Raw genomic sequence first — 12560 nt, 5'->3', positions numbered from 1 at the left:
AGAAATGCACACACAGAGAAATAGTCTCGCGTGTGAAGTTCCGGAATGTTCTTTTGATCTTTCTTTTGAAACAATGCGCTGCTTTCGTTCAGTTCGACTTTTGCAGCTCTCAAGTTTCCGCGCTTTTGACGCGACGTACGCGGCTATTTGCATGATGAAGAAACTGATAAAGATACTGAGAGAAGATACAGTGAGAATGAAGGTAAGTATGTAGGTGGGGGTAGAGTTGGAGAATCAGGGGGTTCATGAATCGATGCGAGGCGTATTTCGCGGGTGTCAATTGATATATATATATATAAAGTCTCGTGTCATTCGCACGCCAGGCAGCAGCAGACAATTCACCTCTATGTTCAACACGGCAACAGGGTAACAAGGAAAGTGACAAGGGACAAGGGCAATCGATCATCTATTATCTGCAACGTTAACTCTCCTAGGAGCTACCAACAAGGACAACGAAACTTGAAGGCGTTTCTATGATAGCGCGCGATACAATGGTACGTAATACAGCTCTTAGCTTGTAAAAAAAAAAGAGGAAAAAAAAGTAAGACGGATGCTTGATCGTCCAAGTTTCTCGACCAGGCGCGAGATTTTGCGTCGCGCATCGATTTGTCGACAAAGTCTCGTAGGGGTTGGTTCTTGTACGATTAGGTGTATTTGTTTGGTAAGGTTCTACTTCTTACTGTGGTGAAAAAAAACGCTGCACAAGCGAGATACTGTGGTGAGTGGGAGTTTTCAACGTTTTACAAGACGGCAAAATATCGGCCACGCATCGATCGCGTGCGACAATATATAATATATATATATAGATAGATAGATATATAGATATATAGACGTATATGTATATAATATATATGTAACATGAGTATACAAATATATGTATATACTTGAGCCCAAACGATGGCGTGTGAAACAAGTAGAACTCTCGGAAATAGGTACGCAAGGGCGGGATGTGTTTGGGTGCGGACCTCGTGAAGGAGGCGAATAATAATAATGATAACAATAATAATAATAACAATATATATGTATATGTAAGTACCCGCGTCTAACGACTAGTTCGATAAAGTACAAATTTAATTAATAATATATGTACTACTAGCCTACATTACCAATCGCTAACGAAGCGGAGGACGTACGCTCGAATTCGAATCCTTTAAATTCATTCTTGAGAACTTAAGGCTCTATCAATCTCGACGAATGTTGAAAATTTTTTTTATTACTCTTGTAGAATCGTTCGTCTACTTTTACGCGAAAAAGAGCTTGCAAATGCGTTATGCGAGCGTTCGTCATTCTCGTCCCGTTGCGACGAAAGAAATATAAAAATGAGAAAGAGAGACAGACAGAAAGAAGAGAAAGAAAAAAAGAAGGAAAGAGAGAAAGAGAGAAAGACGGAAATAGATAGATAGGTAGAGACGGTGAGAAGACATGCAAAAGTGAATAAAAGTTGTCTTCCAACGAGCCCAAAGAGCCAGCGCAAAGGTCGGTGAAGATTGATCGTGAGCGTAGTGGCACGTGCTCGCACTCGGGTGATCAAGATACTTGATATATATATATATATATAGATATATAGATAATTAAATATAATTTTATAAACATACACATATACAGAAAGATATATGTATATATATATATGTATGTATATTTACACGTAAAATGTGCAGGCAGAGTGATCTACGACTACGAAAAGAGATCATGCCGAATGAAATATCGATGCTCACACGCACGCACGCATCTCAGGCCAGAAAAAATCTTTTTCGTTTTCTGTATTAATTGTAGCTGCAGTTGTTGCTGTTGTTGTTGTTGTAGTTGTTGTTGAAACGAGTAAAAAATAAGGAAAGGTGCAAACTGTTACCTTTATTATTCGGTCAAGTCAAGCAAACCTCGGGGATCCACGAGATACCGACGCATTCCCAGAGAGCCAAAGCAACGCAAATGTAATACACACTGTGTCTGGGTTAAGAAGAAAGGTCTCGAATGGGAATTTCTAGGATAAATTCGTATGGTTAAGGAACGGGAACTGAATGAGAAGAATGTGAGGGAGGGGCGGATGGGCAAGGGTAAGTGCGTAACGATCGTGATCTCGCCTGAATATGCTGTCGCTCGAAATTACAGTATCGTCTTTAAGCCTACTGTGGACTACAGTCTCTCTAAATGTCACATCCTGGCGAGAACACAACTATGATGAGCTATGGTGAAGCGGGAACCGAGTCAATAAGCGCGATTATATGTCGATGACGATGGATGACGAAATAGCGACTGACATTGGAGAGTGGTTGACAAGGGGCTGTAGAATGGATGTTTGCAAGATGATGTTGGACCCCGAAATCTCGAAACTTCGCATCTCGTTACGAATATCTAATTGTAAGTACAAAATCATTGGAAATTTCTTTAATAACTTTTCTCGACATATATAACGTTGTATTATATGATTTAAATTTACAAAAAATTGTTTTATTATTTAAATTGTCTGTATATATATATATATACTTTTTTTAAAGATATTTTACGCTTTAAATTAACATTTTTAGATATCAACTTAGTTGGGAACGTTACTTTATAAAAGTAAGTCGTTACCGTTACCGTTACTTTCTCTGAAAAGTAACTCGTTACCGTTACACGTTACCGATTTTAAAAAGTAACTCGTTACCGTTACTCAAAAACTAACGAATCGTTACTATTTCCGTTACTTTCTTTATAATATATTAATTCGATACTATATAATATATTAATATTAAATTAATATATTATAATTAATACTAATATAATACATGAATTCTTAATATTAATATAGAAATACCAAGTTTATACATTTTTATATTTCTTTATTAATTTATAATATATATAAACCATAAATTATATAATAATATAAATTGTTAATTAATCATATAAATTCTTAATCTCTTAAGGTAAATCACAAAATCTTTCCTTTATCAAATAAATTTTACCAAAATATTTTATTTATTTTTAAGAGAAGTTGATGCTCCACGGTATCATCATTTAGATGACATCTTTGCGGCTTTAATATAAAGAGATGATTGATTGACTACGGCATTCTTATCATGCGTAACGCATTGACGCGTTCTATGTTCCAGAGCCATTAGTCAAAAACAAAGTAACGATAAAAGTAACTGTTAAAATCGTTACTCATTCTACCAATTCGTTACCCAAAAAAAAGAAACTATAACGGTAACGGCGTTACAAGTAACGCGTTACTTCCCAATCCTGGATATCAAATAACTTAATCTATGTAAATAATTTTATATAAGATTTCGATAAATTTGAAAAGAATATGGATTAGAAAGCTATAATTAATAATTTGATAATTTAATTTTTCGATCCAGAATGAAACAATTATGGGATTGACAAGGCGATTATTAGGAACGCTAGGACAAGGGTCGGCGATCATCTAGTTACCTTTTACCTGTAGCTTGGCCGTGTACCTGACCTCGGCGGCGGGGTTCGCGGCGACGCAGGTATAGTCGCCGGAGTGCTCGGCCGCAAGATTCGTTATACTGAGGAGGCTCGAGTAGGGATCCAGTTGGGAGACGTTTGCGACGGAGGCCAAATTCGGCGGCAAGGAAAAGGGACGTTGGCCGTCTTTCAGCCAGGATATGGTTAGGGGTGGATCTCCCGCCGCGACCCCGCACACCGTCCGCGTCCGCATCCCCTCGGATAGTCCCTCTTGGAACGTAAATGGCTCAATAATAGGGGGTACTGGAAAAGGTCAAGAGAGAAGAGAGAACCATACGTGAGAGCAAGAAAAAGATGGCACCAAAAAACGCAAGAACCTTGTAATACCAGGTATATGTGTTTTTTTTCATACACACACACACACACACACACACACACACACACACATATATATATATATATATATATATATATATATATATATAGGTTTACGGTATGTATATATATATATATATATATGTATATATATATATTTCTTTTTTTTTCGTTTTCGTTCCTTCCGCTTCTCATATAAACAGTAGTACGTCCATGTATATGTATAGATATATATATAGAATATAATATGTATATATGTAGAATATGTACAATAGAGGCAGTATAGTAACGTAGCAATGTAGAGGAGAGAGAGGGTGGCCCCGCCGCGGACCTGCCCCTGACGCCCTCACACCTTATACACTTAAAATTGACATTGCACACTTGCACGCAGCATCCGATTCTTTCCAATATAAGAGCGAGCGTTCGTTCATTTTTCCGAAGCTACCGCGTCCGTTTCCTCTTCAAGATATTTAATTATCTCTTGCATATATTTTTGCCAAAATTAAAAAATGTAACGCGGATAAGATAGATTGTTAGACGTATAAACTAGATGGTAGAGGAAACGCGCGGCGTCGCTCTCGAGAAGTCGAAGTGCGACTTCCCTTCGAGAACGTATGGGAGAGGTAGAAGCGGGTATCGTGCATAAGGAAGAGTCACGCTAAGCGTGAGCAATCTTTAATTACAAGTCACCAAGTCTCTACGTTCCTTGGTGACGAGAAGTCGGCGAGGTCATCGTCATGGATCGCTTGAAAGCATAGTCGAATTTAAATTTTATCATTTTTCTTGACATTAAAGGAAACTGTTTACGACGGATTCTGCATTTTCGCGAATCAAAATTTAAGAACGTTGACGTTTATGAGAACGCAAGATTTCCACATGCAATTTTTACACGCGCGACCCATTTTCGAAACCGGCCGACGTGGTTCGCACGCACACGCGCAACGCACACGCACACGCAAAACTCGGGCGGTCAGGCGGTCGTCGGGCAAATTGTAGGGGGCCTAGAGGAGGATTACCATGAACCACAAGCCGCTGCGTGTGCGATACCTCTGCGGCCACATTACGGGCCACGCACGAGTAGTTGCCGTTGTGATCTGGAGATAAACTTTCAATCATCAGTATGCTATTGTACTGATCCACATTGGTGACAGTGACGCGCTCCGACGGTCCCATCGAGCGTCCGTCTTTGAGCCACGTGATGGACAGCGGCTGATCGCCTCGAGTCACCGAGCATGTCAGGGTGGTACGCTCGCCGAGGTGCAAATCGCGATCTGCCGTGAACGGGCTAATTTTGGGGGGAACTGGAATAATAACAACGAGAGAGCTCGTGAGCGCACGTACAATACATAGACGGCAATCGGTAACACATGGCGTGTGTCTGCGTCTCCCCTTGCGCGTAATCCTAGAAATTATCTCTACCGCTCCTGGCCCACGTGACTCTCATCTTTCTTCCTCGTCTTTTGATTAATCATTCGGTAATGCTTGAATTTCGTCTTCCCGATCTTGCGAATCGTCCTCGTCTCCTCATGGCATCCGTTACCAGATCGTCTTCCGTCGAAATGGTCCATCTGCGACAATTTGTTATCGTAGGAAACTGGAAGTGATATGCCTTACCGATCACCGCGACGTCTCCGGATCTCCTGGCGCTGTGACCCTGCTTGTTCCTGGCACAACAGGTGTACACGCCAGGGTCGCCATTTTTCTGCACATTGGTAATCATCAGGGTGCCGTCCGGAAGTACTTTCTGACGTAGATTGTCCGGTAACTCGCGACTCGATTTCTCCCACTTGATCTCCTCGATCGGATACCCAGCCACAGGACATTTCAAACGGAGAGTCTCGCCGGCGACGGCGGTCACTTTCGGGATCAGGCGTATGTATGGAAGTCCTGGATGAGAAATTTCTTCGTTTATATATTTGCGTTTACATTTTAAAACTCTAACGAGAAACATTGATAGGATCGATAAGAACCGATTTAAAGACGTTATTATCTTATTCAATTTTTACTGTAAACGAAATATTATTTTTCTAACATATATCTCTCTCTTCTATGGTATATATAAAAAGTTTGAATTTTAATTTTTACTTTAATTTATAATCATGTAATATATTTTTTTATAAACAAAGTAACATATACATAATAACGTATTATACAATAATATGTTATACATATATTATACATAATAATATATTATAGTTTACATGTGAGCACAAGTCATACATTAATGATAAGCTATTATTTATGGATGCGTTACTATAAAAAATCGAGAAGAGGATCCTTATATATCGTATAATCAAATTTTGCAGGATCATGTAAAATTAATGTTATTTTCATTTTATCTAGTTACGTCATATTACGTATGAGAATAATTAGCGAGAGTTACATACCATAAACATTCAGTCGCGCAGCATGTGTCACTTTTCCCGCGCGATTTTCGGCGGTGCAGGAATATTCCCCTCCGTCCTCCACCATAACGTGGCTTATATTCACATGGGATATGACGTCGCCGTGCACCGTTACATATTGACCAATGACGAATCTTGTACAACAATCAAAATGCGTTTTTTTATTTTAAAAAATCAATTTACGCACTAATAGTACATTCATAGTAATTTGTCGTATTCATCGAATTTAATAGAAAAAGAGAATTAAATTTTGATATCCGTATTTCCTCCTCCAAAAAAAAAAAAAAAAAAAGTATTACACAATAGCATACAGACACATATACGCAGTTATAATATAATATTTCTAGCACAATAAAGGTATAATGTTACGTAATGGGAGCACAATAAAAATCGCGATGGCGAAAGGATACATAGATTTTTCAGAAAAGCATTTCATCCGACGCACTCAGTGTCTCAAAACGACAGTTCTCAAAACGGCGCGGTTATCATTGCGCATTATCGTTTAAAATTTGTCTAGATTCTATCTCCATTAGCCGCGAATTAAACTATAGCCAACGATACTGCGTCCGACAACGAAGATATACGAGACGAGCGGCGAACTAGAAAGGCGGTGATAAAACGGTATACGGCGAGATTCACGAGATGATGGATCCTTTATACCGATCAGTCGTTAAATTACATGTGGGGGGGTGGGGGGAAGGGGCTCGCGCAAATACGTATATATTTAACGACGTTGCCAGTATATACGTCATCCACACGCGATAAATATTCTCGTTTCCGCCTTGGATATTATACGCGGAATTGCTCGCACGCATTCGCGAGAGGATCGCAAATGACACCGTCAGAAATTACGATTGAGTTACGATAGTGGCCCAGGCGACGTTTAGGGCGTTTTGAACGCTAGATGGCGCTTTCATTTCAAGAACGGCGATCTCGATTTCGTACTTTGCCTTTCCGAATGCTATTGATATTGTCATGTAACACAATAATGACATAACGTAAAGAGAATAAAAATCGTATATTTGATATTGTAATCGATACAACACCGATGCCATAATTATACGGATGAAATGACGATTCGTGATATTGTTGTTTTTTTTTCTTTCTTTCCACTTTTCTCTTTTCTTTTATGTAATATCATTAGTTACACCGGTGAGTTATGAGATATATGAAGTCTCGGAAATGAAGATGCGGAATATCAGCAAAAATTAGGGTTGCACGAGATACCAAGATTAGTTTTGGTCTTGTCTTGATCTTGTCTTGAAATTCAAGACAAGATCAAGACAAGATATTAAATTAATTATCAAGACAATACCAAAACAAATTATCAAGATTCTTGATCTTATCGAGAAGTCTTGGTTTTTAAAAAAAGTTATCTAATTGTTCGCGATCTCTGAACGGAGATTTTAATTAATATGGAAATAGGCGAGAAAGACAAAAAATTTTATTTATCGTTGGTAAATAAAAACATTTATAAATTTAAAAACTTTAAAAAATTTAAATTTAAAGAGTCTGCGCATCATTATCATTACACACTTTAATGTGACATAAAAATAGCGCAAATTAATTACTTTATATTACTTAATTTATAAAGTTTAATTTCAATACTTACGTTTAAAAATATATCTATCGCTTTTTGTTTTTCTGACAATATTTTATTTTTCATTGCTTTTAATCCAAATAAATCTTCATATGCTTTTTTATGATCTTTCTCCAAATGTTTTTTTAATCCAGTAGTGTTACTATTTTTCATTTTTATTTCTTTAGTCACATTTTCTTTTTGACATAATAAACATACGCCGATTTTTTCGTTGTTTCTTGTTTCATACTTAAAATAAGTTTTCTATGTGCATTGTTTAACTGCACTTACTTCCGAACTTTCATTATCACTTTCGGAAATGTTTGCATGTTCAGCAGAAGAACTTGGTTTAGTTTTTAGACTGCGTCTGCACAATCGAGACATGAGCAAACGCAGTAAAGAACAAACGAAAATCGTGCTCGGCGTTTCGGATAACAGAAGAAATCAGATATACTTATTATTTTCTGTTTTTTATCAAGCTGACAAATAATTTAGTGTTAAATAAAAACTGTTAATAAAAATCAAGGCATGATAAGACAAGACAAGACAAGATCTTTGATACAAAAATCCTCTCAAGATCAAGACAAGATTAAAATTTTCAAGACCAATACAATATTTTTGCGAATATTGTCTTGTCTTGGATCTCGTGCAACCCTAGCAAAAATATAGGTCATTTAAGAGAGAGAATTAAGGGACAAACTTACCTTCCATTAGTCGGTAAGGGAAAACCGTCCAACGCCCATGATACCTGTGGTGTAGGATTTCCTGCGGCGGAACATTTTAAGGATACGGCGGGTCCTGGCTGAAGTGTTTGCTCGATGAACGAATATAGGAGTACCGGTGGCGCGTCTGGAATGTTAACGTGTAAGTCGAGCTTAATTATGCGCCGGATACTTTATGCCGCCAAGTGTTATCGTTAATCAGCGTTGCTAGAACTTGGGGAAATATGTAGCTGCAAGCGACCGTTTAAAATAAAAGAGAAACGCACACGGTGTGAAATTAATGTAAATTCGATATCGCGGCTAAATCGACTCTCCGTTCTTAAAAATTATTACAGAAATATTTCGCCTATTGATCTTACAACCCAAACCTATTATTTATATTCATGTTGGGAAATTTTATACCCGTACACATTTGTATAATATTTATCTCTGCTATGAAAATGTGGATTACCAATGTAATCCGCGCGAGTACCGTGACCTGGCAATAAAATGTGAGTGCAGCGGGGGTTAAACGAAGGGGTTACGAGAGAGCGAGCCGTGGAAAGAAGAAGGCGAATGATATCCTCTGATCCTGAAAGCCGCCACGCCCAGCGCACATCGCGATGGAAATACGAGAGACAATAGACCCGCCGTCATGGAAGCACAAATATTTCTCCTTTCTTTGTCGACGTTAGTCCGGCAACATGGAGAAAACAAGACTGATGTGCGCGAAATCCGCGAAAGAAAGAGAGAGAGAGAGAGAGAGAGTAGTAGAAGAAGATTCTGTATGTGAATCTTGGCCGTGTAACACGAGAGAAGAGCTCATCGGGATCCAACAATCGCGCCGATTTATTCGGCTGTATCCGTAATTAAAAATGTCGATTCCATCGTCATTAAAAAAAGCTTCGCTGTCGCGTTACAAAGAGAATACGGGCCCGCTACCCTCGAAGAAGGAAGGAAGAAAATGGTCCGAATGAATGTCGGATTCTCTTGCTCGCGAATCCATGCGAAAATTGATGAATCCTCGTCTCTATGCCTCTCGGCGATCATTAACGCGTCTCTCATAGTCGCGACATCGCGGCTGTCTCACCTCCGGTCGATGAAATGGAATTTTAAGTGATGGTGATAGCGACGGCAGTATTACGGCGGTATTTCCGGAGGAAGATGTGTTTGTCATTCAACAGGAATATCTTCTATACAGCTTTTACGTTGATTGTACATCGCGCGATTCAATATCTGTCAAACATCTGTGCACGAATCGTCGGATGTAAAAAAGAAATATTTGTTATAATTTAATTAAAATATCGATCGATACGTGTATATATATTGGTTTGTGCATAAATATTTTAATTTCGACGGAGATTTCTTATAATGCCAGAAGAGAATTCTTTCATTACAATAAAATAGTGGGATTTATATTTTCATTTCTCCGATGTTTTCGACATTGCCACAATTATTTCTTATACGGAATGATAAAAATGGCAAATTAAAGCACTCGGATGTTAATCAAATTGGTAAAAACCCGCTTTAAGCGCGCGCGTACAGCTGCGATTGAAATACGAGAAGTTCATTTTGAGTAATTTGGCAGTTTTATTCGTTCGAGGAAATGACTTTTCTGCCATCGCTTCTATTCTGTTGCGTATACCATAGAACTCGCGCTTTTATTATAATGTTTGAAATTGTAGCGAGCGAAACGTTTTATTTGCAGCGGCGATACACGAAAGATATTTCTTGAAGTCCATATAAGATATCTCGAAAACGAAACTTTTCTGAGAAAAATGTTTCAAACCAAAGTTGTAGAGCTCTAAGTGGCGCATTATATAATAATATTAGTATGACCTTGAATAGCACCGTCAAGGTCATATAAAAATCACTTTGAATTTTTTAAATGGATCCTCCTATTTTTCATTACATATTCTTGTAGCTTATCTCGAGAGCTTTCCAAAACACTGTAATAAAGTATATTTTTATTAAGTACTTTTTAAATTATTTTATATTTTAATCTGACATATTTTGATATAAAAAATTACATATCTTGTAAAATATTTAGTTTTCGATAATCTTACCGTAATACTTCTATGTACAGAATAATGAGACAAATCAATTAGTATATAAAATAATTGGTTTTAAAAAATTATTTACAATGTATTTTTTTAAACAATTATTTATTTTTTTTGGCACTAATTGATTTGTCTCATTATTCTGTACATAAAAGTATTACGGTGAGATTATCGAAAACTGAATATTTTATTTTTTATATCAAAATATGTCAGATTAAAATATAAAATAACTCAAAAAGTACTTAATGAAAAAATACTTTATTACAGTGTTTTGGAAAGCTCTCGAGATGAGCTACAAGAATATGTAACGAAAAATAGGAGGTTCCATTAAAAAATTTAAAGTGATTTTTATATGACCTTGACGATGCTATTTAAGGTCATACTAATATTATTATATAATACGCCACTTAGAGCTCTACAACTTTGGTTCAAAACATTTTTCGCAGAAAAGTTTCGTTTTCGAGATATTTGACCGTTGAACCAGACTTTTCTAACACCCTGTATATGTACATATATGTATATATATGTATTACATTAATACCGGAGAGAGAATAAATATAGAGGAAAGCTCTGGCAAAAATTAATTTTCTTACATTTGGTGCACATTTTCCGTATGCTAATAATCAAGCATAATGATATCAATTTTTATTATAGCGCAACGACGTGTTTCGCGGAAATCACTTTTTTCCTCCCCGATTTCTCCGAAGCCGAGGCAATCAGAGTGAATCGATAAAGCGTCCGCTAATCGCGAGAACGTCGGTAACTGCCGGCCAATCGTACGCGGCTACTTCGCCGAGTAGATTTTACGAGTGAGTGGTACTTGAATTTGGCGGAATGCATTTCGCACAATTTGCCGAGCGCACTTTCTCTCTCTCTCTCTCTCTCTCTCTCTCTCTCTCTCTCTCTCTCTCTCGCTTTCCGGTCTCGGAAATGACTTTTTCTGCAGCCGTTCCGTTCCGGCCGGGCCGCAGCCGAGCGGTTTTTCTCCGCCTCGTCCGTTCTCGCGCGCGGCAAAATTGCATCGGCGATCGCTTTGTCTCACTCGCCTGCGCATCCCGGGATGTCCCCGCTGTCGGCACTCGCTCGAATTCCCTTTGACGTAAATTCCGTGCATTACTGACGCTGACGAGCGAGAGACGCTAACTTCATTGTTGTTTCAAAGGCCCCACCTCCCTGCTGGTCGCCCTGTTCTGCCGCCCACATCCCCGAACCCCTGATCTAGATATACGGGGTGTGTCCGGCACCGCTCTGTGCGACACATTCAACTATTAGCAATATTCTTTAATGAATTTTTAATAATCCGCGAATATATTTTACAAACAGCCGTTGCTCGTTGTGGCTTCTTCTGAAATTTTCAATATCCCGGGGAAGTAAATAGAACTCCGAATTAAATCTCCACTGAGAAACGCAAAGACTAACAAAGTTTTTGCTAGCTCCTCGCTGATAAAATTTAATTCGCGGAAACCTTTTAATTTCCCGCCTTAAATATTTCTGTAATTAGAGCTGCAAACATTTTTTTTATCATCGAAAAAGAACTGACTTTAAATTCATCGAGATATCTATTAGCGATCGATATCGTAAAAGATACCAGACATCCTGTACAGGACGCGACGAGATGGTACAAGACGGCAAAGACGAAGTTGCACAATTACGAAACGAGGTAAAATGTTGTAAAAGAAGATCCCTCTGCACTTCAAAGTGCTCCCTGCCTCACGACTGACAGCTCGGCACGCGGCGACCGCCGCCTCTTTGCCGAGTAATCAAGTTCTGTGTAATTCGATAGGTAGTATAACGCGGGCTGTCGATCGGTGCGCTACCGGTGTCTTCCCTTTCGCTGGGACGGCGCTTTGACGGTGCTTTTCGAAGATGACGCGAGAGAAAAAGAGCGAAGAAGAGAGAGAAATGAGAGTCAATATCCTGGCGTAAGGAGATCGGGTCACCGTCCTCGATGTCTCCGTTATTATACGAGATATCTCTGCGGATGATGCAACATTCTATCAAAGTACTGTTATTGGTACTTTTCGCGTAAAAC

At 38.5% G+C, this 12560-nt stretch overlaps 1 protein-coding gene across 7 annotated transcripts in view; it reads right to left on the bottom strand.

Annotated features, from left to right (window-relative positions):
- Dscam2 (Down syndrome cell adhesion molecule 2) overlaps window positions 1–12560 on the bottom strand; it is a 115390-nt gene that overhangs the window by 12820 nt on the left and 90010 nt on the right. For 4 of the 7 annotated variants that reach the window (XM_070310087.1, XM_070310089.1, XM_070310090.1 and 1 more), the window contains exons 8-11: window positions 8472–8616; window positions 6171–6322; window positions 5398–5670; window positions 3412–3711 (exon numbers count right to left, since the gene is read on the bottom strand). In XM_070310087.1, coding sequence (XP_070166188.1) covers window positions 3412–3711; window positions 5398–5670; window positions 6171–6322; window positions 8472–8616 — 870 coding nt within the window. Of the gene's footprint in view, window positions 1–3411; window positions 3712–3961; window positions 5085–5397; window positions 5671–6170; window positions 6323–8471; window positions 8617–12560 lie in introns of those variants that run through there. The other 3 variants (XM_070310088.1, XM_070310091.1, XM_070310092.1) reach the window with 2 other exon arrangements.

Source organism: Polyergus mexicanus, unplaced genomic scaffold (genome assembly GCF_030449975.1).
Source record: "Polyergus mexicanus isolate NDT 795.1 unplaced genomic scaffold, iyPolMexi1.0 SCAF_17, whole genome shotgun sequence".
NCBI classification, from domain to species: domain Eukaryota; kingdom Metazoa; phylum Arthropoda; class Insecta; order Hymenoptera; family Formicidae; genus Polyergus; species Polyergus mexicanus.
Note: the sequence above shows the minus strand (reverse complement) of the source record. Positions and strands in the feature narration are given on the sequence as shown.